The sequence below is a fragment of the Lissotriton vulgaris genome, chromosome 1_1 (genome assembly GCF_964263255.1).
Source record: "Lissotriton vulgaris chromosome 1_1, aLisVul1.2, whole genome shotgun sequence".
NCBI lineage: Eukaryota > Metazoa > Chordata > Amphibia > Caudata > Salamandridae > Lissotriton > Lissotriton vulgaris.
In genome coordinates, this window is record NC_141685.1 from 483,117,486 (window position 1) to 483,143,700 (window position 26,215).

The following is a 26,215-nucleotide window of genomic DNA, read 5'->3' on the forward strand; positions in this document are numbered from 1 at the left end:
CTTTGTATGGTCACTTGGGCTGGACGGTGGAGGGTGATTGCGAGAAGAAGTTGACAGATAAATGAGGGAGCATGGTTGAAAGGATGTGTGAGTGGCTGAATGTATGAACAAGTTTGTGAATACATTGACTGATAGATTAATAAATAGATGATTGCATTAAGGGGTGGGCGAACGAGTAAGATGATCAGTCAGAACATGGATGATCAATGGCAGAGGGTGATGGGAGGTGGCCCCATCCAGCCAGAAGCGCACGTATGCGCACACACTCAGGCCCACCCACCCATTCAAAAACACATACACACAGACACCGGCCAAACTGTGCAGTGTGGCTGCCAGAAGCGCAATTTCTGCCCCTCCATTTCCATGGATCACCATAACATGAGGCCACTCCCTGCGCCATACTGGAGATGATCATATGGACCGGGAGGATTCGAATCATGGCACCCACAGAACAGACTTAGAACAACCAGCAATCAGGCTACGTCCAGAAAATAGGGGCCATGTGTAATGCCTCAGTCTCACTCCCTGCATTACATCTGTGCAAGACCTGACAGTCCACGGTATACAAGGTATTATGCGAGCCCCAGGTGCCCAGAGAGCTAAACGAGGCTGTGTGAGTACAGCAGGATGATGAGTGGGAGGTATTTAGAGACAGAAAGTAGGGAGGTTTTTAAGGGAGAAGTGCGTAAATAGGAGTGATGAGAGCCGGGGGGCTTTAGATAAGAAGTGTGTAAACAGAGGAGATGAGAATGACATTCGTATTTGTTTTATATGTTATCATTGTGTGAAGTAAATACACTGGCAGACATTTTATTTATTAGGCATATTGTTCTCCATCAACAGGTACCCTAACACGATAATATGACCATGGTTTGTTTCAGATTGTGGTAAGGAGCAGGGTAAAATGAACAATATTTAAATACACGACATAACACGACATATCATAACACAGCATACAATATTACAACACAACAATCAAAGACAGTATAAAATATACTTGGTGGCGAAATTAGTTGCAGATCATCTTGATTTAATATTAGTCTGAAAAAGGTACATAAAGATCTGCAGTGACCAAAATGATGAATCTGGTTGCAATTGAAGGAATATGTTCAGAAAGAGCACGTGCACACCTCTGCAACCTTCTTCACAGATGTCATTTTTAGTGCACCAGTGGCGCAGTCAGTCAGTATCTGAATATTCATGGCATTTAACAGTTCTCTCATCACTTGGACACCCAGGGATGAACCGAGGCGCGTGACATGGGCAGGGTTGTCGGTGTGCGTGATTCGTCCTTAAAGTTACAGGGGCATATTTACAAGCCCTTTGCGCCACCGGTACGTCACTTTTTCCCACATTAAAAGTGACGCATCGGCGGCACAAGGGACTTGTAAATTAGCTCCAGTGTTGTGAATCCATCTGATTCTAGCACTGAACTACAAATGCAATTTATATACTAATCTGCAATTTATATTTAGAAAATATTTAGTTTTAAACTCTGTGCAACGCGCATAGATTATAAAATTAAGATTATATCTTTCAGGGCTGAACATTTTTATTATAATGGTGTAATCCACCATACTGAGTTTCTATAAATTGTTTCTCTTCACAAAGAAGCATGCGAGCTGGCTCGTTTTTAGGTTCAAACTAGGACAGAAGGCGTGTACGCTGACTTTTTAATCACGGATAAAAATTAAAATGACCTACTTTACCATGTGCCTAAGCTTTGCTCTTCATATGGCGGATTCGTACTGAACCTTGAGTTGACTCACAATCCAATAACTATTTAATGTTCTCTCCAGAAGAAAACACGTTATCATCAAAAGAGCAATAATCTCACAGCACCCAGATCTACACAAAATCATCAAAATGTTTTGCTTGCTTTTCGCAAACCACTGTAAAGGCCACTATGATTAAGTAGCAGAGGACCAAATTATGGAGCATTAGGCAGCACATTGTCTGGCAGTACTATTTTGATCAGTTTGAGCTCGAAACACATTTTTTTAAATACAAATGTGAAAAAGATGCGGTATATTACTGAGAAATGTTATGTTGCAGAGGGGTAAATCCATTACTATGCAGAAGTGCATTTTTCCACTGGCCCTGATAATTGTCCATTATTTGGCCGCCAATCTGTTCCTGAAAGGTAACATTTTAATTCCAGGCAAAGCCCTATGTCCGCTGCATTGAAAATGTCAGCTTTAACAGTCCCCTTCTACACACAAAATGTGTTTTTAAATAATGCTAAGGCCATTTTCTTTAGCTTTCTACATTCTCAAGTGCATATTAGAGTGTTGCTCTCTTATTTTTTTTTTTACAGCAGTCAACTATATTGTTTAGTCCATTATTTCACGTATTACTTTCAATAAGCACTTCAGTGTTTAAAAAACATCTTTTCAAGGTAATATAAACAAATGCATACCAGGTAGTGTGTAATATGGTCCTATGTTGCTACCTTAGGGTTCTGGTTACATTTGATGTGTGTGTTTTTTTGGTGTGTGTGTGTGTGCCCATTATGGGCTCTTCATGCCAATAATATATGGGCAGCTCCAAGCGGGGTCCAAGAAAGAAGTGTAGTTTCTTTATTCAATTTCCATAAGATTCTTTGCACTTCAATGCAGAAAATAAGCTGAACAGAATTACTACATTTGGCATGACGTTAGAACGTTGCTCAAGGAAATGTCATTGTTTGGTTTGGTGTAAATCCATTCAGAAGGTTTAAAAAAAATTGCATTAAAAAAAGGAGCTTGGATTGGGCTTGAAGAGATTACATTTTAGAGATAGCTGCACTGTTAAATTTAGGATTCTCAAATCATGGAGATTTTACAACTCCATTGAAAAAAGCCACCCTACTAGACCAAGGAAACTTTTTCTCTCTTAAGGCATTGTAGTTACACAAATCCAGCTCTGAATTTGCAGTTCTTCCAAGTTCTGATTGGCTGACCCTCTCAGAAATATTTATTTTGTGGTTGTCATTACCCATCATTGTACACTGAGGAAAATCAAAGGAAAAATAGGATAAGGGAGCAGACTAAGTGCACTCTGACACCTAGGCCCAGGTGTCAGAGCCCAAAGATGACTCCTGGCAACAGAATTTATACAAAAATATTTTTAATCTAAGGACGTACAGATCCTATTGTATTCGGGGACCATGGGTCCCGCGATCCATCACTGGATCCACAAATCAAGTAAAATAATCCAGTAATAAAACAATGGGGAAAAATATTTTGTGGCTTAGTGCTACGCTTTGCCAATGGCCATTTGTAGGTGTTAGACACAAGTGGCTGGTTGGGAATAGTACCTAACTACAGTCCAGTCTGTATTGCCAACCCTTGCTGTGCTCATCCAAAGGCTATTTGCTGTTTAAGTTACCCGCCCATGGAAGCTTGAGACGCCAGGTCCTGTAGCCAACCCCCATTGCAAGTAGCCAGGTCCTGTAGCCAATCCTCAATGTGCCCAGCTGAAGGCCGTGCAAAACAGGGCTGGCCCGCTCAGGTTGGGTTAGACGCAGGGCCAGGCCAGAGGCCAGATTCCGCAACTATTGCCAGGTTTTTGATCTGACATTTTCTACAGGTTCACCCCCATATGGTTTGCCTTCTCTCCTCCTGTTTTGCTGAATTTGTTTTGTTGGCTCTAGGACCACTGCCAACCAGTGCTAAAGTGTTTGTGCTCGCTCCTGTAAACAGGGCAAAATAGTTTTAACCCAATTGGCATATTTAATTTACTTGTTAGTACCTTGTAAAGTAGTATATCATATATCTCTGGCAGGTAAAGTAAATGCTACTAGTGGACGGTATACACCCGTTACAACGCATCTTTTACTCCGCACTACCATTACAACGCGACTTTTACTCCGCATACCATTACAACGCATTGCGCTGGGGGGCGCTCTAGGATAGGGAATAAGTATAATTTACTATCCAACACCTTCCCTAGGGTCCACGGGGACTGGAGTTAGAATAGTAAATTATACTTACCACTATCCAGCACCCCAAAGCGCTATGCGTTGTAATGGTATGCGTTGTAAAAGTCGCGTTGTAACGGTATGCGGAGTAAAAGTATGCGGAGTAACATGGTACATCCCTAGTGGACCTACAGCACTTATAGTGCCACCCACCAAAGAAGCCTTTTTAAACATATCTCAGGTCTGCCATTGCAGCGTGTATTCAGTTTTAAAACTGCCAATTCGATTTTGCAAAATAAACATTCTGCCAAACTTGAAACTTCCTGTTCAATACATATAAATCACCTCAAGGGTAGGCCGTAAGTAACCCATAGGGCAGGATGCACGACATTTAAAAAGTTGAACATGTAATTTTAAGTTTTACATGTCCTAGAAGTGAAAAACTCACCAATTTTTCTTCACTACTATGAGGCCTACCTCTTCCATACATATCAGTGGGTTACCTTAATACATTTAATAAGTGATAACTTTTGTTTGATAGCAGGTATAAATGTCATGCTTGGTGTAAGAGGAATTGTACTTTAAAACCTTTGTTAATGGTAAAGTTGGATTTTAAGTCACAATTTGGAAAATGCTACTTTTTAGAAAGTTGGCATTTTCTTGTCTTAACCAGTTGATTTCTGCAGCCCATTACTGGGTCACATGACTAGATGTAGTTGACAGTTTGCCTTTGTGTATTTATCATAGACAGTCAGACAATAGAGGGCCTGGGTGTTGGCAAGGTGGGCCACCCAAGGCAAGATGGTGACGTGCTGTGCAGAGCCCTACTTGCACTAAAGATACTGCCTCCCATCACACACAAAGAACTTCACACTAGCCTATTGTGACTGCAGACAGACTGGGACCTGGGCAGGGAGGCAGGAAATTCCAAACACCTCTGTTTGGGGGAAAACCACAGAAGCTTCTCCTATGTTAAAGCTAGCACCCCATATAAATATAGGACCTCAGACCCACTCTCCTGGACTTGTAGATACTACAGACGAAGGACTGCATGCTGCCATGCCCTGATTTCTGAGAAGGAAGACTGGACCTGCACCCTTCATCCCAGGCTGTACTTATGTTTGTGCAGTGCCATACAGTGATTCATACAAATCAAAAATTCCATTATAAATCATTTGATACCAGATCTGACCTCTTTTTAAATTCTCCTTGATTAGGGTCTTTTGCTGTTTCCAAATCCACTTCAATTCCACCTGACTTAGTGTATATACCTGCAAGCTTGGATTTGAGCGTAACAATCTGGAGAGCTGCACTGTCAACATCTTGCATCCATCACAATCCGGATTCAGGGCGGGTCACAGCACTGCATCCCCTCTCCTTGGTGTCATGGAATACCTGCGGGTGAATTAGATAATGACACATCAGCAGCACTGATTCTCCTAGATCTCAGTACTGCATTTGACACTGGGAATCATCTGACTGGGTTGTCAGGAAGGAATGCAGTGCAGGGTACAGCTCTGCCTTAAATGATATCTTTCCTGCATAATTGCACCTTCCATGTGCTTTCACATCAATTTAGGTTGAAATCCCATATGTTACCCTCAGGAGTGCCTCAGGGCTCGACCAAGTCTTCTCCTGTTCAATCTATACATAATGCCTCTTGCTGACATCGTGGAGGCCCACGGACTGACTCTTTTTCATATGCTGACAACACATACATTGTGGTATCCTTATCTACTAAGGACAGTGACAATGCGGAAGCTCTCCGCACCTGCTTGGACAAGGTTTCAGCTTTGATGAACACTACTTCACAGAAACTAAAAGGGGACAAAAAAGATGTCCAGTTGGTAGGTAATCATCCTCATCTCTGGGTCCCCATCTTGGTCCTTCTACTCTGGACCCGACCCACTTTCTAATGCAGGCAGTAAAAAGTCTGGGAGTATGGATTGATGATAAATGGTAATCTATCTAAGAGTCTTCAGATAAAGAAAGTAGCAGCCACATATTTTGGGATTCTGAAATGGCTGAAGATAATGTTGCTTTGTCTCCCAGTTATGACCCAACACACAGTAGTGCAGACATTGGTGATTTCCAGAATGGATTATAGCAATGTTCTTTACCTGGGAACATCTGGATTCCTGCTCAAACTGCTCCAAATTGTTCAAAATGTGTCAGCCCAAATGCTTGTGTGCCCACCTAGGCATACTTCTACAGCCAGTAACGGTACATCTTGGAACTAAATTGTGGATTGGTCTGCCACTTTCACTGAGAGCGTGTGATTCGCTTCCATGGTTGTTTCCATCAGTATAACTTGATGGTTAGCATAATGTTAAGTTCCCGAATGTTTCTTCTGTACTGCTGTGGGAACAGTCTGGTCATTTGTTTTGGTAGGAGGCCAGTGCTGGGAAACCTAACAAGGTATCTGTGTGCTTTACAAGTCACTATAACATAACATAGCTGTTGCTGAGCTCAGAGGATTCTGCCAAAAGAGGGGGTTTCCAGGAAAGAGCAGCTCCAAGACGCAGGAGTTCCAGAAGGCCCTCAGGACTTGATGGGAGGCCTGCCAACTACAGGCTACAAAGGAAGAGGTGGACATTGAGGAGGAGCAGGAGGAGGAGTTGGAAGAGTGAGACAACAACCCCTGGTTGTGGCCCCAGAGGAGAGAGAGAGACCCCTGTCAGATCCAGGGCCAGCAGCAGTGTCTCAAAGCCACACTCTGAGGAACTGCCAAACCGGAAACCTGAAAGGGATCTCACACTGCAGTGAGCTAATTTTAAATTGGAGACAGCCAAGGAGGAGGCTGTTGCCAAGAGTGCCCTTGAGGAAAGAAAACTAGCTCTGGAGAAGAAGCTGGCCGAGGAAATGAAGGCTGAGAGAGCCTTGGAAGAATACAAGATCCTGTTGGCTCATGAAGTGCGTCTTAGAGAGCTGGACCTCAAGGCCAAACAAGCACACAGCCCATCAACAATGGTGGCATGGAAACCACAGTATCCATCGGAGACAAGAGAGTCCACATTCTTAAGCCCTGAACCCAGATTTACGAAACCCTTGCATTGCCATTGGGTCCTGCAAGGAGGCAGAACACAAGGGCTTAAGTGAAATTTACTAAACCATGCAAAACCCCTTTGTGTGGCTCTGCTTGGCTTAGTAAATCTGGAGTAAGGCCAGGTAGCGCAAGTTGCTGCCTTATAGCACTCTGCCATGGTAAGGCGTTTTGTGAGTGGAGCATGCGTGTTACCACAATCCACATGGTTTTGGATGCATTCCTAGATTTAGTAACACTAGTAAATCTGGAAATGCATCAAAATGCTACACCTTAGCTGGTGAGGCATAACAAGGAGAAGTATGTTTACTTCTCCTTGTTTTTTCATTTCTATGTTTGTTGCATCCTGAAGCCGACATAGAAGGAGCAAAAAACCTCTACAGATTGTTTTTGTGCATGAAGCAGTCCTTTCTTGCAGAAACCAATCCTGCCTGTAACGCAGGAACACTTTCACCATGGCCAAAGGGTCCCTACGCTAGTGCTAGGCTTCACTCAGTGTGCCAGCACCGGGAGAGAGCAGGTATGTGTCATATCTTAGCAGCGATGGAGCATACCTTCTCTCTCCCTGTTACGTAACTCAGTGCTGCAAGTTGTCTTGCAGCCTTACCTGACCTGTTAGTAAGTCTGCCCCTAGTGCCTAGCTATGTGGTGGGGGGGTGACATAGACAAATGGCTTTCAGGTTATGGGAGAGCCGCAAGGGCTTCAAACCCATGGGTGGCTGAACACCATCCAGCCACAAATAACAGCTAAGCAGCTAGATTACTTGAGGAGTAAGTACACTTGTCCTAGTCATACCTCAGATACAAGTCAGAGAGTTCATCCCATGGTTTGTAGAGGTTAAAGCTGCTGGTTAAACTCATGCAAAACCTAGTCCTGTATGAAAGGCCCAATGGAAGAGACTTCATGCTGCCAGAAATGCTTCTAATTTTGGATGGATTTAAAACGCTACACACAGTTACACCTTCTCGTCATATGTGTATGTAAAGAGTTATCAGAGTTTCCATTCAGACAAGTCAGTGATTGAGATTGACATCTTCATCATACTGACATTTTTGACTTTAATGTCTAGCCCTCTCTCACATGAACCTGCCAGGTCGGAGTCTTTTAACCTTTAATGTGCTCTTGGTCCTCACTACATCACGCCTGCCTGGCATCAAGGCAACATAATCTCCAACGCAGCCTTTGCTTCATCATTTTCTAACACTTGAAATTCCTCTCCTATCTTCAAGATTTTTCTGCTGCTTTAAAGAATGCAGTTAAGATGAGATGTACCTTACCTGGCAGAATCTACCATTTGCAGGGCTTCTACCAGTCTTTTTTAAACAGCCAAACTAATGGGGAGAGCTTTTTAGACCGCCAGTAAGTTGGGCTCCGGTCCTAATTTGAGCCGGTGGCTTCCGGTGCTCAGCACCGCCACTTACTTCTCAATACTGGGGCTTGTACCAGTCTGCCACATGGTGGTGCTGCTAAAAATGACTATTGGCTGCCACCCAAGCACTACTTACAGCTTTGGGTGCCTAGAGCAGGCGGAATTTTCACAATTGTAAGAGTGTGATGATTAGTCATTGTGTTGGTACTGTCATTGGCAGCGCTGGCAAGGGCAGTGTGTGTTGCAAGCTGCAGTACCCTATTGACGAGGGCCCTTGCATTTATTTTTTTGCAAATTAAGCAGTGGTTGGGCCCCATGTTGACCTGTGGCATTAGACCTCTGGATGGAGGTTGATGATAGCACTGTTGAAGCAGTGCAGCTAGACATAGAGGGTTCACTTCCAAACCCCTAGTCAGAACATTTTAAACGTACGTTTCTACTCAAAGTATGTTTGGACAACGCAGTAGTAAATTGAATTGGTGCAAATGTATAAGTCGTGCTGTATCAAAAAATAGTATAAAAAATCTGAAACCATAAATACTGCGCTACAGGTTACTTGAAATGAAAATACATCTCTTGGATGTGTAAGTGTTGACTTGTTTTTCGTCTACTATTGTTGCAAAATGTTCTTTGTAATGTCATTAATGAGTGGTGTACCATTTCTAAAATAGACGCCATCGCAGCAAAGCAACATTCTGGACAATGGGCAAGAAGACATGTCTCCTACGAGCCCTTGGAATCCTTACCCTCTCGGAAGGCGGGACGTCCCACCAGAAAGCATGGCTAAAAAGGTAATCCATTTTGGGATATTAATGACTAGTTCTTTCCTAAATTCACAACAAGTTTGTGATTAATATATATGGTATTCCATAATATGCAGATCTGCATTCGAATAGGCATTAGAAGTAGTATGAAACAAAACACTTTTTCCTCTAACAGGTTAAGCAAAGTAAACAGGTAAAAACTGGCAGAATTTGTGTATGGAAATCCCCCACCCCAATATTCTGTGCTTCTCAGTAGAGAACTACTAGAGAACCTTCTGGTTTTGATACACAATCCCCATTCTGAGGCACAAAACTCCCGGAGGAAAATACCACACTGAGAGATAGTACTGCACAACATAATGGGCCACTGGAAAAGATGTCACAGTCTCCTACTGTTTACCAATGGGTAGCATTAGAGTCTACAGAAATTAATTAAAGTTCAAGTTGGAACATTAATGTCAATTATACATAGGCACAATATTACTATTGAATAGCACGCTCTTTATGCGAAGTTTAGTGGTGCTTTGCAACATGAAACGCCACAATCTTCATCGTCAATCTACATTCGGTACAAAAGATGACCCACCAAAAATACTTTTTTGTTGTTGCTGAGAACCAACCCCTGAAACTATGTTCAAAGGGGCTAATGGGGCAGGAACAGTTCAAAAACCCCTTAAACATCCACAAAATTAGATCTATTAAACTAGTTCAAGCAATGGCCAACTAGAATATTGCGTGACATTCCCACACATCATATTTGTAATTGGCACGAATTAAACAATTTATAGGCATACCCTTGGGAAGTTGTCAGTTCAGAAATTTGTATTGCAAGGTGAACCTCAAAATGCACATCCCCTGCAAGACATCGCTGGCTCTCCTTTGCACTGTGGTGCAACACTTAAGCAGGGGTGGCTCATCGACCGCCACCCAACACCCCTCCCCCCACTGCTAGCACCCTCCAAAACATGAAGAAAAAAACAATATTAAAACGGGTTTAAAACCCATTTAATTATTGTTTTAATTTCCTTGTGCTGAGACTACCTTCACTGCACATGACAGTTTGGACGGCCGTCTCAGGCTGGCCAAACCATCATGCGCAATGCCAGTCTGTCCTGGAATGCAAATAGAGGGCGCTCAGGCCAATCCTGAAGCTGCTCTCATGCATGAGAGCAGCTTTCGGATTGGCCGCAGGGTAAGCTGGGAGAATGTGCATTTTGAAGAGGAGAGGAGCAGACAAGCACCGATGTGACGGTGGAGGGCAGCACATATGTTTTTTGTTTTTTTACATTAATCTCCCTCATCCCCCTTTCTATCCCCCCATACTCCCTCTCCCACCTCTTTTCCCTGGCACGAGCCATGCCTGCACTTAAGGACTCTCTAAAATGACATGTTTTGTGTGAGGGAGATGACAGTGTTGTGGTTCCTTGCAAATATGTCACTTTTTAAACTTTTGAAACAGCACAGAGATTTTGGGGCATATTTACTAGCCCTTTGCACCACCGAAGTCACTTTTTGTGACACTCCGGTGGCACAAATCACAAAATCATATCTGCGTCCATGCAAAGCCAGTATGCATGGCTTTGAATGGCCTCATAGATATGGAGTAAGGCAAGGCAGCGCAAATCTGTGCGTTGCCATACTCTGCACTTGGGAGGAATTCCGTGGGCGTTGCAGTGGGTATTCACATGCAACACCCATGGATTTTGATACTTCCCCACTATTTATGAAAGCCTGTAAACCTGGGGAAGTGCCAAAACCTTATGCCTCCTGAGGTATGGTGTAAAGAAGGAAATGTACTTTATTTCTTTTTTCTATGTGTGCCTCATTCTGCAGCACACATAGAAAGAGGAAAATACCTCTTAACACCTTAAGTGCTGCCGTCGGGCAACGGTCGTCGCGAGCACTACCTCCCCAGTGCTGCGCACGACCGTTGGCCGACGGGTCAGCATTCGTTCGTCGAACGTTCAGCACTGGGCGCTGAACGTTCGACGCTCTAAAGGTGTTAAGATTGTTTCTGTGCAGGAAGGTGCCCCTTCCTGCATGAAACAATCCTGCTGACTACACTGGCACCCAGTGCAAGGGCATCTGTGTTATCACTAGGCTGCCGAAACTGCACCAGCACAGGAATGCACTGTATTGCATAAATACTGTGCATTCCTGCCCTTTCACTTTGGCGTAGGGCGGTGCAGCAACACTGCACTGACAAATATTCAATCAATCAAGGCCATACATTTGTGTCCTCTACCTGTCTTTAGTGGTCTGTCTTGCCATGGGATCATGCCCCTTACTCCCCTCTGGTTGACACTCCCACTACCAGCTTCATTTCTTGTTATGGGCTGGGCACTCAGATTCGAAAAGAACAGCTTTAGTAAGTGTTGCAGTAATGTTTAAAGCAGTTGTGATTCCTGAATTACTATTCCATTCATTACATTATTGAAGAAGCTCGATCAAAACCAATAATTCTGGCTTAAGTGTGCCAATGCATGTAAGCACACACACCAATTACCGTTAAATCTTCATGATACCTCCATACTGTCACAGCAGAACTAAAATATTTGTTTTTAAATATAAATAAATGTAACTTTTGTCTAGAATCCATGCTGCTCCTTGGTTGATGTAGAACACCATTTGCTTAAGTTAGATCCTGAAATTCCCTGTACCCAGGATCTGAGTTTAGCGATTGTCTTATGGGCATGAGAATAGCCACTGGAATTTTTAATTATAAAATTCCGGATATACCTCTTCGTATTTCTCTAAGTAGGTATTTTATTATCTCTAATGCCCTGCTATCCCAAGCAACATATTACTCGTAAATACTAAAGAAAAAGGAGGCAGGTTCACTATGTATTCAACTCAGCGCAACCAATGTAGTCAGCCCTAGATAGGACTATACTAACATCCACGCTCACACAATTCGTACCAGAAAAAAGTTGTGGCGGAGAGGAAGGCACCTCACGGGCAAACACCCTCGAGCGTGGATGTTAGTATAGTCCTAGTATAGAGAAATACGAAGAGGTATATCCGGAATTTTATAATTAAAAATTCCAGTGGCTATTCTCATGCCCATAAGACAATCGCTAAACTCAGATCCTGGGTACAGGGAATTTTTGGATTGCATTTCAGTGAGGGGAGGGCTTTCCCTAATAGTACCCGTTATTTTCCCTCTAAGCTCCTCTTGTTATCATATCATATATTAAGTTAGATCCTACCAGAAAACCCTGCTTTGTTCTGTTAGATGATCCACACAGACTGGACATCAATATATTTGAAACAGGGTTTTCAACGGTATAAGAGAATATAACCACTTGCCAAGAACTTAAAACAATGACTCAAAACCCATAATTGGGAGCACGTGCTTCCAATGTAAACATTACTCTCCATCATGGACAAATATTGTAGCACTGGCTCCTGATGCCAAGCGATAGAAGCAGACACCATTAGTGTGTCACCATCTTTGAATGGTGTAGAAATGTACTTTGATGCATCTGTTGCTCTTTCAAAAGGCAGGTTATTCTATCGGTTAACCCTTCAGCATAAGCAGTGAGGAACCTGGTGATTTCCAACTGATTGCTGTAGACTGTCAGAGACTGCAGTCTGCTTCTGCAGCAAGCGGCCACACTGGGAGCAGAAGCTGTCACTCTTGCCGGCAACAGTCTTCCTTGAGTCCGTCCATCAGTTCGCCAGCCGCCACTCTCCATCGCTCCTCCTGGTTTGACTAGTGGTTTGGTCAGACTAGTTTCCAACATACCCTACCAGGGATGTTGCTGTTGCCGAGCCCCAGTGTCATCTTCGGCCGCAGTCAAAGTCCATCAGTCCTGCCTCTGTCACTGGTAGTAATATTTCTGCTGTCTTGTCTCACCACCCAAAAGTTACCCAGACTGCTGCCTTTCTCTGCTGGTCCTGCTGCCACTGCAGCGGTGACCACCCCTCAATTTAATCTGCAACAGCCCAATAGTAGCATTTGAGGGTAAAGCCCACGCGGCAGCTACACTTTAGGGGGAGGGGGAGGAGGGCTTTCCTGTAGCAGTCTTGGTCAGTGGCTGTCAGTATGATCGTTAGGGTGCAGTATGCTCTTTGCATGCCTATGCTGAGTCTGAAAGCGTAACTACCAAACCAGAACTGTGATCATTGCATTTTGTGCAGGAAAGGGCCTTTAGGCAGGGCTCTGGTGAAAGCTGCCATTTCCCCTGAAGGATCGGCAGCCACCCTTGGTTGAGTTTGGAAAGGAGGAACGTGCATCAACTGGGTGTCCAAGAGCTACACTGGCTGGGGTGTGCAAACCTGGCTGTAGGTGAAAAGGACTGCACCGGTTGTGCAACACTCTTTCAGAGGCTGCCGCTAGCCATGCCTACATTCCCAATGATTCTAGAGTACAGCTCAGTGGTTTTCGGCACCTATGTGACCCCTTAATGTTCAACATGGCACTGTGCAGCAGGAACACCCTCTCAGGGAAAGCATGCTTCTAGTACAGCTGCAGAGGTTCAGTTGTGATCTCACACTCCCCGAGCCCAAGGCTTGCTTGTAGCTGCGCAGGATAGTGACGTATTTAAGCTGTTCCCAGGGGTGTTTGTAGCTGCACAGGATAGTGACGTGTTCCCAGGGGTGTTTGTAGCTGCACAGGATAGTTACGTATGTAAGCTGTCCCCCAGGGTGTTTGTAGCTGCACAGGATAGTTACGTATGTAAGCTGTCCCCCAGGGTGTTTGTAGCTGCACAGCATAGTGACTTATGTAAGCTGTCCCCTGTGGTGTTTTGTAGCAGCACAACATAGTGACTTGTGTAAGCTGTCCCTTGTGGTGTTTGTAGCTGCACAGGATAGTGACATATTTAAGCTGTCCCCCAGGGTGTTTGTAGCTGCACAGCATAGTGACATATGTAAGCCGCCCCCTGTGGTGTTTGTAGCTGCACAGCATAGTGACTTGTGTAACTGTCCCCTGTGGTGTTTGTGGCAGCACAGCATGGTGACTTGTGTAAGCTGTCCCCATGGTGTTTGTAGCTGCACAGCATACTGACTTATGTAAGCTGTCCCCTGTGATGTTTGTAGCTGCACAGCATAGTGACTTATGTAAGCTGTCCCCTGTGGTGTTTGTGGCTGCACAGCATAGTGACTTACGTAATCTGTCCCCTGTGGTGTTTGTAGCTGCACAGCATAGTGACTTGTGTAAGCTGTCCCCGTGGTGTTTGTAGCTGCACAGCATACTGACTTATGTAAGCTGTCCCCTGTGATGTTTGTAGCTGCACAGCATAGTGACTTATGTAAGCTGTCCCCTGTGGTGTTTGTAGCTGCACAGCATAGTGACTTACGTAATCTGTCCCCTGTGGTGTTTGTAGCTGCACAGCATAGTGACTTGTGTAAGCTGTCCCCTGTGGTATTTTGTAGCTGCACAGGATAGTGACCTATTTCAGTTGTTCCCGTGGCTGTTTGTAACTGCACAGGATAGTGATGTTTTCCCAGGGATGTTTGTAGCTGCACAGGATAGTGACGTATTTAAGCTGTTCCCAGGGGTGCTTGTAGCTGCACAGGATAGTGGCGTATTTAAGCTTTCCCCCAGGGTGTTTGTAGCTGCACAGCATAGACACTTATGTAATCTGTCCCCTGTGGTGTTTGTAGCTGCACAGCATAGTGACTTGCGTGAGATGTCCCTTGTGGTGTTTGTAGCTGCATAGCATAGTGACTTGTGTAAGCTTTCCCCTGTGGTGTTTTGTAGCTGCAAAGGATAGTGACGTATTTAAGCTGTCCCCAGGGGTGTTTGTAACTGCACGGGATAGTGACGTGTTCCCGGGGTTTTTGTAGATGCACAGGATGGTGACGTATTTAAGCTGTCCCCCAGGGTGTTTGTAGCTGCACAGCATAGTGACTTGTGTAAGCTGTCCCCTGTGGTGTTTTGTTGCTGCACAGGATAGTGACATATTTAAGCTGTTCCCAGGGGTGTTTGTAACTGCACAGGATAGTGATGTTTTCCCAGGGATGTTTGTAGCTGCACAGGATAGTGACGTATTTAAGCTGTTCCCAGGGGTGCTTGTAGCTGCACAGGATAGTGGCGTATTTAAGCTTTCCCCCAGGGTGTTTGTAGCTGCACAGCATAGACACTTATGTAATCTGTCCCCTGTGGTGTTTGTAGCTGCACAGCATAGTGACTTGTGTGAGATGTCCCTTGTGGTGTTTGTAGCTGCATAGCATAGTGACTTGTGTAAGCTTTCCCCTGTGGTGTTTTGTAGCTGCAAAGGATAGTGACGTATTTAAGCTGTCCCCAGGGGTGTTTGTAACTGCACGGGATAGTGACGTGTTCCCGGGGTTTTTGTAGATGCACAGGATAGTGACGTATTTAAGCTGTCCCCCAGGGTGTTTGTAGCTGCACAGCATAGTGACATATGTAGCTGTACCCTGTGGTGTTTGTAGCTGCACTGCATAGTGACTTATGTAAGCTGTCCCCTGAGGTGTTTGTAGCGGCACAGCATAGTGACTTATGTAAGCTGTCCCCTGTGATGTTTGTAGCTGCACAGGATAGTGAAGGGTTCCCGTGGGTGTTTGTAGCTGCTCAGGATAGTGACGTATTTAAGCTGTTCCCAGAGTTGTTTGTAGCTGCACAGGATAGTGACGTATTTAAGACTTCCCCCAGGGTGTTTGTAGCTGCACGGCATAGTGACTTATGTAATCTGTCCCATGTGGTGTTTGTAGCTACACAGCATAGTGACTTGTGTAAGCTGTCTCCTGTGGTGTTTGTAGCTGCATAGCATAGTGACTTGTGTAAGCTGTCCCCTGTGGTGTTTTGTAGCTGCACAGGATAGTGACATATTTAAGCTGTCCCCAGGGGTGTTTGTAACGGGCACAGGATAGTGACGTGTTCCCAGGGGTATTTGTAGCTGCACAGGATAGTGACGCATTTAAGCTGTTCCCAGGGGTGTTTGTAGCTGCACATGATAGTGACGTATTTAAGCTGTCCCCAGGGGTGTTTGTAACGAGCACAGGATAGTGACGTGTTCCCAGGTGTATTTGTAGCTGCACAGGATAGTGATGTTTTTAAGCTGTTCCCAGGGGTGTTTGTAGCTGCACAGGATAGTGACGTATTTAAGCTGTCCCCCAGGGTGTTTGTAGCTGCACAGCATAGTGTCTTATGTAGGCTGTCCCCTGTGGTGTTTTTAGCTGCACAGCATAGTGACTTGTGTAAGCTGTCCCCTGTGGTGTTTGTAGCTGCATAGCATAGTGACTTGTGTAAGCTGTCCCCTGTGGTGTTTTGTAGCTGCACAGGATAGTGACGTATTCAAGCTGTTCTCAGTGGTGATTGTAGCTGCACAGGATAGTGACGTATTTAAGTTTTCCACCAGGGTGTTTGTAGCTAAACATCATAGTGACTTATGTAATCTGTCCCCTGTGGTGTTTGTAGCTGCACAGCATAGTGACTTGTGTAAGCTGTCCCCTGTGGTGTTTGTAGCTGCACAGCATAGTGACTTGTGTAAGCTGTCCCCTGTGCTGTTTGTAGCTGCATAGCATAGTGAGTTATGTAAGCTGTCCCCTGTGGTGTTTTGTAGCTGCACAGGATAGTGACGTATTTAAGCTGTCCAATGGGGTGTTCGTAACTGCACAGGATAGTGACGTGTTCCCGGGGTGTTTGTAGCTGCACAGGATAATGACGTATTTAAGCTGTCCCCCAGGGTGTTTGTAGCTGCACAGCATAGTGACATATGTAAGCTGTACCCTGTGGTGTTTGTTGCTGCACTGCATAGTGACTTATGTAAACTGTCCCCTGCGGTGTTTGTAGCTGCACAGCATAGTGACTTATGTAAGCTGTCCCCTGTGGTGTTTGTAGCGGCACAGCATAGTGACTTATGTAAGCTGTCCCCTGTGGTGTTTGTAGCTGCACAGCACAGTGGCTTGTGTAAGCTGTCCCCTGTGGTGTTTTGTTGCTGCACAGGATAGTGACATATTTAAGCTGTTCCCAGGGGTGTTTGTAACTGCACAGGATAGTGACATTTTTAAGCTGTTCCCAGGGGTGTTTGTAGCTGCACAGGATATTGACGTGTTCCCAGAGGTGTTTGTAGCTCCAAAGGATAGTCACATCTGTAAGCTGTCCGCTGTAGTGCTTGTAGTTGCACAGGATAGTGACGCATGTAAACTGTACCCTGAGGTGTTTGTAGCTGCACATGATAGTGACAAATGTAAGCTGTACCCGAGGTGTTTGTAGCTGCACAAGATAGTGACGTATGTAAGCTGTCTGTAACTTCACAGGATAGTGGCATATTTAAGCTGTCCCCCGAGGTGTTTGTAGCTGCACAGGATAGTGACGTATGTAAGCTGTGCCCGAGGTGTTTGTAGCTGCACAGGATAGTGACGTATGTAAGCTGTGCCCGAGGTGTTTGTAGCTGCACAGGATAGTGACGTGTGTAAGCTGTCCCCCGAGGTGTTTGTAGCTGCACAGGATAGTGACGTATGTAAGCTGTCCCCAGGGGCGTTTGTAACTGCACAGGATAGTGACATATTTAAGCTGTTCCCAGGGGTGTTTGTAGCTGCACAGGATATTGACGTGTTCCCAGAGGTGTTTGTAGCTGCAAAGGATAGTGACATCTGAAAGCTGTCCCCTGTAGTGCTTGTAGTTGCACAGGATAGTGATGTATGTAAGCTGTACCCTGAGGTGTTTGTAGCTGCACAAGATAGTGACGTATGTAAGCTGTACCCGAGGTGTTTGTAGCTGCACAGGATAGTGACGTGTGTAAGCTGTCCCCTGAGGTGTTTGTAGCTGCACAGGATAGTGACGTATGTAAGCTGTCCCCAGGGGCGTTTGTAACTGCACAGGATAGTGACATATTTAAGCTGTTCCCAGGGGTGTTTGTAGCTGCACAGGATATTGACGTGTTCCCAGAGGTGTTTGTAGCTGCAAAGGATAGTGACATCTGTAAGCTGTCCCCTGTAGTGCTTGTAGTTGCACAGGGTAGTGACGTATGTAAGCTGTACCCTGAGGTGTTTGTAGCTGCACAAGATAGTGACGTATGTAAGCTGTACCCGAGGTGTTTGTAGCTGCACAGGATAGTGACGTTTGTAAGCTGTCCCCCGAGGTGATTGTAGCAGCACAAGATAGTGATGTATGTGAGCTGTCCCCTGGGGTGTCTGTAACTTCACAGGATGATGGCATATTTAAGCTGTCCCCTGAGGTGTTTGTAGCTGCACAGGATAGTGACGTATGTAAGCTGTACCCGAGGTGTTTGTAGCTGCACAGGATAGTGACGTGTGTAAGCTGTTCCCCGAGGTGTTTGTAGCTGCACAGGATAGTGACGTATGAAAGCTGTCCCACGGGGTGTCAGTAACTGCACAGCTGTGTGGCTTCACTTTCATTTGCCATCTTAAAGCTTGCCGGTTGCACTCCTTGTTCCACCGCGGGCTCTCTGGTCCCGATTGATGTGGAGGAAGTCAACTTCCGGTTTTGGCGAGGTTGAGGTTGGCGTTCTAGTTGCCGCCTCTACCCTTTAAAAGCAGATGGGCTATCGAGCGTGCAGCGGACGCGCGCAGCGGACGCGCCAAAGGCAAGCCCGTTTGCGCCTGTCCGCGCACCGGCCGGGCCCAGGGCCAGTTATAATGCCGAATCTGCTCTTATAACCACAAAGTGCCGGCTGGCCTATACTCGTGCTGAGCTGCTATCTTTGGACCCGGTGGCCAGCGCAGGACTGAAACGCTGCGATGCCATTCTAGATCTGGCCGGGGGGTGCCATCAATGCAGCTTCCACCTAGCCACTGACTCTCCTAGCGAAGGTCGCTTTGTGGGGCAGGAGCAGGGTGTATTGGTTGCTCTCATTAACTCCCGGTCAATGGTGAAACATGCTGAAAACATCTTTGACCTAATCGTTTTACTATAAGCTGGATGCTCTGTTCATCACCGAAACATGGCTCTGGCGGTTACACTTAGCCCGCATGGATCGCACAATGGGGAGAGGGGGTGGGACCGCGGTGGTGTTCAGAAATCACTTGGCCTTCACCTGTGAGGCCTCCAACGAGGTCTCCGAGGGTGAGGCCTTGGACTTTTCATTCACCTTATCTCCTCATTTTACGCTAGGCGGTGTTTTCCAGAATTTAACAAGGACACATATTGACTGTGTTACGATTGTTACATTGTGAGTCTCTACTTGACTTTCATCAACTACGGACGGTCACGGGCCCCGCCGGGTCGGAACTATCACCGGTGGAGCGACCTATTCCGGGTTCACGACACTAACGCAAGCCCTGAGGAGTCGCGAACACTCTGTTCCTAACGCGACGAAACTCGTGTCAGCTGGTTGTGGAACGAGTAAACTCTTGAAAACTTTGGTGTCAAAAGAATCTACGGATATTGTTGCCTTTGTACTTACTAGTTCACATTGTGCATGTACCTATATAAATGGTAACAATTAATGATTGTGTGTGCATAGGAAAATTTTGGCAACAGTTTGAACAGGGCTATGCACAGGGACACCAAATGTGCCCCCAGTGCAGACTTCAAAGCACTCTTGGAGTGCACCCACCAAGCCCCCATACACTAAAGCGTGTCTGGGAGGTGGTTACACCTTCCTATGACGGGAACCCTATTGTCCAGGCCTCCGCTGCCGGAGTTTCGTCTGGCAGCAGGCGGCCAGACACGTGTCTGTGGCTGCAGCCTCCATTTTGTGATGACAGGGCTCTTTTAAACTGGTACCGTGTGTACTGGTGTGGACTTGTCTCTCCCTCTCGAAGGGTGGAATTATACCCCCGCCACCAGGACCGGCGGGGGGGGGGGGGTATGATTCCAAAGTTTTTGACACCAAACACAACATGTTTCCTTGCAGCCATTCCAAAGTTAGCATTTTCTGCAAGGTTATGGCCTGGCTGCATCACAGAACAGCTCCAGAGAATAGGTACAGAAGGCTGCAGAGGGGTCCTGCTCATGCGTGGCCACCTCTCACACAAAACCCAGCACCCTGTCTTCAGGATTGATAAGGCTTGCCATAGGGGTGACTGATAGGTTTATATGTGTAGTGATTTAAGGTAGATATAGGTAGCCTGTATCTCAGTAAGGGGTGCATGCACCACCTTACCCAGGCTGCAGTAGCAATCTTGTGGTGTCATTTTCGAACGCTTCCCAGGGGTGGCATAATACATGCTGCAGCCCCTGGTAGGCCTCTGGTGTACCTATGCCCTAGGTACCTAAGGTACCATATACTAGGGACTCATAAGGGTACCCCAGTAACCAAACTGGAGTGTACCTAAAGTACTTGGAATCAATTTAGAGAGGAATCAGCTTGGCTGGGGTCCTGGATAACAGAGCCCCAGCCAGACTAAAGTCGAAAACAGTGAAACATCAGCAAAATGTGGGGGTAACCATAAGAGCAGATCCTACTCTCCTACAGGAGACATGACACATTAACTGCTCACGTCACAGTGGCCATCTTAGCGGTACAGAAACACATCTGCAGATCAGCAACATTACAGTGTACCACCACAGGTGGCTCTCCCGCAATCAGTGGATTGTAGTACTGAATGTCAAGGCTATAAAGAGTGTGGCGCAAGACTATTGTGGACAAAATATTGAAGACCAGGATATTGAAAGGTTAGTGTATCTAGAGGAAGCATAGTTTACTATTTCTAACTCCACATCAATGTACCTTCAAGATATATATATATATATACATATATATATATATATATATATATATATATATATATATATATATATATATATATATATATATATATATATATATATATATACATATATACATATATATATATATATATCTGCAAGGTACCTATATGTGGAGTTAGGTATAGAAAATCTATACTCACTTACCTTTCAATAGTTTGCATTCATTATGTTACCCTCGATATTTGCATCCCTCAAGTTCTGGATTCGCACACCCTATCAACAGCTGCACCTTATTAGTTGCAATACTGAGACAAACTACTTTGTCAATCAACAAAATGTAAACATCCACAAAATGATGTGGGCTGACCCAAAATGTGAAGGGCACTTGAAACACACAAAAGCAGAAAGGGTCTGATCCCAACAAGCCAATGGCAGTAGCCATTATATTTCAGTTTCTATATCTGGACTATTCATCTGAAATTTAACAAGGCATATAGAGAACTTGCAGTATGCTAGGTTTAAATAAGATTTGCTAGGGAAAGTGTCAAGTGGATAATATGTAAGTTTCACTTACATGATGAAAAGGATAAAGAAAAAGTTGTGTTGACAAACATCTACTATTTTATCTTAGTTTCTCGCAGAAAATGGACATTACCATGTTGGAGTGCACCCCACTGAGTCCTAGGTGCATCCAAAGTCATTCTGAAAATCTGATGGTTTTGACATACTACTAGTAGAAGCCTGATGTAATGTTGTGTAGCTCTGACTATCTATCTTAAGCGCACAAACAATCAGCAACAGCAAAAGAAATTGCGTGTGACCCTATCTACTTGCCACCCGAAATCACAGTAATCAAATATAGAACCCACTTCCCAAAAACTTTTTAGTTTGCAGGTGCTAATGTAACTGAACCAGTTAACTTTCATACCCAATGCTAGACTCTCCCCTCTCCTGAAGGAAATAATGCGCCGGTTAACACTATTAGACAAAATGTAGGTTTGTCGTGGTAGCCGGAACGTTATTCTTTCAGCCTACCTACCAATTGGCCAATGAACCTCATGCAGAAACAAGAATATATTGTGAATTCAGATCACCTACTGCCTACCCTGTGTGTCTTGACAATTTAAGTGACTCACCATAAATGAGCACACTGTAGTTTGCTGCCAGCTATCTGTTCCTTGCTTACTCAGGGGTCCGAATGACAGATTTCATTTTTCCTAGACCCCCCCAACAAAAAAAGGCTTACTGAAACTGAATTGCTGCAATTTTTTTTACTCTGAGGACCAACTCTGAATACTAACTTGGGCTATTTTCCAATTCTGATTGCACACGTCAAAAGTAATTTGGCACTTAAAACACTGACATGTTCTTTAGGAAACACCACGGGAAAACAGCTGTCACTCTTTGTCATTTATTATTGACTCACAGGGGCTAATCATTAAAAAATGTAGTCTGCAAGGCAGCGAAACCCAACGCATTTCACAGTTTCGCCAATGTAAATATGTCTAGGCTAAAGAGAATGCCTGTGTGCTTCTCTTGCAAAGTTTAACGACTACATGGGCATGAATTGAACAGGAATTCAGGGACTTGCATGGACGTTAAATATTTCAAGACTAGCTGAATGCGGAAGTGTTCTTGTCTTTTGGGATGAACATGCTTCAATGTACAGAGATATAAGCCATTTACAGGAGATGTTATGTTCGGTGCATAATACCATAGGGGGGTAGCCAGAATTTAAATATTTCAGATATTTTGTTACCTTAGGCTTTGACCCGTTGGGCTTCTTGGACTTGGCAGCAAGATTGGTAGTTGTATGTGGTTTCCATAGGAATGCATTGTAAAGCAGGTGCATCTAGCGGTTGAAGCAAACGTTGCAATGCCACCGCATTTGACAACTGGTTTGAAAGTCAGCTGCAGTGACATCTCAGTGACAGGGGCAGCTTCTCCAATTTTGGGGTGGTGGGCAAACTTGAACGTGGGGGTGGTGCAGGGCTGAGGGGAAAATAACAACAAAAAACGTACCTGCTCCTTTGCCCACCTCCTCGGTGCTCCTCTCCCGACGCTGGTCACACTGCACATTCTCCCAGGGGGCAATCACAGCACTGCTCTCATGCCGGTAATGCAGACCTCAGAGGGCTAACTTTTTAAAGTTTTAGCTTATTAAAGAATAACAAGAAAAAGCACTGCAATAAAATGAATTGAACAAATTCTATTTAACATAACATTTTTGTAAGGAAAGCAAGAATATATAAGGATAGAACTATCATTCTGATTGCAAAAACAGATATACACAATATAAACAATAAGGGGAAAGAGTAATGGAAGGGGAGCAATGTGTAATTAATATAAAACAATTAGGAGTAAAAAACATAGGAAATAAACAATTTAACACTGTAAGCATGGTGGGGCGTTGCCAAGCCGGCGACTAACATGGCCTTCTGGCTCTGAAGCTCCGATAAGCTTTCCAGCCTACTAACGTATTCCTGCAGCAAAAATTGATAAAATGCCCAGGAACTAAGCATGGGCGGAAAATCCGTTTCGCTCGCGGATTTTGCGGATTTTCGGTAAATTCGCAATCCGCGAGATTTGCGACTCTCCCGCAAAATCTGCAAATCCGCGAGCAGTGGATTTTGCTCGCACTGCTCGCACTGTTCGCGAGAGTTCGCGGCTTCCCAGTACAACTTCGCGCCCCGCGAATAAGTGCAAAATTGCAGAAATACGATCTTAGCAAAACTGAAACTACTTACCAGGTTCAAAAGTTCAGGCTCATCATTAGTAGCCATTTCCTGTAGTGCTTCCTGAGGGGCCCCTCCAGAGTTCAGTTGCCAGTTGCAACTATTATGTGACCCTGCTCTGAACCTCAGAATAGTTACACATATGCCACAAAGGTCCTGAATTACAGCTAAGGGAGACAAGCAGGAGCCAGGCTGGAAGTTCAAATCCATTAATCAGCCCCTAATTCATTATTGTCAGTTGGGGCAGGGCAGGTGTTGTAACTAATTTTGCAACAATGAAAGCACTTAGCAAGTGCAAAAGATCACTAATCAGGAAGCACTAAGGAAGCAGGTGCCAGCTAAAAAAATATTCTGTGACACATTAATCAGCCCCAAATTAATTCAGGTCACTTGAGGCAGGGAAGGTGTGCTTGCGTTGCCACAATAATGTACACTGCCTGGACAACCAGAGGGTGCTGTGATGAAACAGAGGGTGGCATGGGTGGGCCAGAGGGTGGCATGAGTAGTCAGAGAGTGGCAGTGGTGACAGAGAGTGGCAGTGATGAAGAAGAGTGTCCCAAACAGGCTGGACACGTAGAAACAACAAGTTCGCGAAACTTGCGACCCGACAGGTAAGTTCGCAATTTGCGAAATTGTACAAAACCCTCGCGAACTGGCAGAAACCCGCGCAAACACAAAAAAAAAAAAATCCGCGAGAATTCGCAGATTTTGCGGATTGCGAGTTCGCAAATCCGCAAAATTCGCGAACGCGAGATTCGCAAAATTCGCCCATGCTTACCAGGAACTCGACACGTGCTATGCAGCAGAAGCACTGCTGACCCCGCCGAACTATAAACAAAGCTGCTCTGTGCTTACAATTGCCAACGGGGTCGCCTGGCTGACTCGGATGTGTGACACGACCCGTCGCGGTATCTGCACCTGGCCCACTGTCTGCCGGGCGGGTCTAACACACACTTGAGGCCAGGGACTATGTTGGAGCCAAGGGCCTGCTCCGATTGCGAGGACTGGTGAGAGACCCTGCCGCCTGAACAACACAGCCGCCCATTGTCCGCGATGTCTGGCCGATCTGATAGCACGATCCGGCCCAGAGCGAGATCCGCACCTGGCTTCCTACCTGTCGGGTAGAGTCGCCGCAGACCTGGAGACGGGGACAGTGCTGGAACTAAGGGCCGGCTCCTGCCGCAATACCCGGTGAGAGGCACCGCGATTTTGCCCCGGGCCATACCACAGCCTTGACTCGCGACTGCCTGTTGAAGGGAGCAAGAATTTCTCCACACCGTTGCGGCCAAGCTCACGTCTCTGCGGAAACCCGGCCTTGCGCCATACGGCTTGTCTGCCATACAGGAGACTTGGCCTACACATGCTGCATTGCTCAGCCCAAGGCCTAGCTGGGGAAGTGCCTACTCTGCACAAGAGGATTGCCATCATGACTTGTGGCTGGATGCTGGGGTTGCCAATCACTTCATGGTTGCTGCGACTCGCCCGATCTTGCGCTACATCACAGACGCTCCTGGCATGGGGCAAGAGGCTGGGCTGGGGCACGCTGCACCTCCCTGTTCATAACTGCTGGTGGGAGGTGCCAATGCCACTTGATAAACCACAGTGTTAGTGAGGGCTTCTGTATCCTGACTCCCCTTTTCTGTTTCACCAAACTGGGGAAGACGCACTTTCGCCTGCGGCCTGGCCTTATGTGGGGGGCTCAATTCACACCATCTACCTGCACTGGTTGCGCCTGGGTCCCCTTGTTCTTTGGGTCCCCCCCACTCCACATGGTCAATGCCCCCCGGATTGCTGCTTCCTACCTCAGCTTCACCTCCACAGGCTTGGGCATACCTTCCATCGGATCTCGGTCACTTGCGACGTATCCTAATCAGCAAGAACCTGTCCCGCACCCAGTCAGCATTGCCAATTTGAGTGACTCTATGGACAGCACTAGTTAGGGGACCGAACGGCACCGGCTGCACTCGCTTGTGCCTTTGTGGACCACAGCAGTACAGCTCCGACACAGCATGGGCCTCAGAGACCCGAAGCAGAGGATTCTGCCTTTTGAAAAACTAGCGGACTCTGCCCCACAACAAGACCCAACAATGGCGGAATCTGCTCAACAATCGGAACAAGACAATAGCCCTTCAGATGCAACGCCTCTCTACTCTGGGAGATGAGAGTGGGTTTTAAGGCATTGGACAGCCGCTTTGATCTGCTCGACAAAAATATCTCAAGTTTGGGCGCCAAAATCCAAGTCCACAGCAGGTGGCTTGATGCAGCTCTAGCACGCATCTCAGACATAGAAGATGGGACTGCACAATCCGTTAAACGTCTGAAAAGGGTCGAGCGCATTCTAAAGGAAGTGGTCATCAAAAATGACCTCGAAGCCCGCAGTCACCGTAGTAATCTACCCATTCTTGGCGTGCCGGAGACAACCCCTACTAGCTGCATGGATCTATTTGTCGAAGCCTTGTTAAGTGGACTGTTCGGCAGAGACTCCTTTACTTCGGGCTTTGTAATTGTTGGGACCTTGCCCCAACCCTGGTCTTTCCCCCAGACCCATAGTAGCATGTCAGGAACTTTCGGGACCGAGACACAGCACTTCGCGTGGCAAGGAAGAAAAATGTTATTGACTGGCAAGGGGCAAAACTGTCCTTTTACCCACATTTTACGACCATGGTGCAAGACGCTCTGTGGAAATTCAATGGAGTCAAAGCTACCCTGAGGAGCTTAAGGTTAAGATATGGTATGCTGTACCCCGCCAGGTTAAAAGTAGATGTTGTTGGCAGGGCCCGAATCTTCGACAACCCAACAGAGGCACAGGAGTTTTGCT

General features: G+C 45.8%; 1 protein-coding gene across 1 annotated transcript in view; it reads left to right on the forward strand.

The window, feature by feature from the left end:
• Window positions 1-26,215, forward strand: part of LRRC7 (leucine rich repeat containing 7) — a 1,701,172-nt gene that overhangs the window by 1,398,515 nt on the left and 276,442 nt on the right. Inside the window, exon 22 of the mRNA XM_086936257.1 lies at window positions 8,986-9,105. Within this exon, the coding sequence (XP_086792383.1) occupies window positions 8,986-9,105 (120 nt within the window). The remainder of the gene's footprint in view (window positions 1-8,985; window positions 9,106-26,215) is intronic.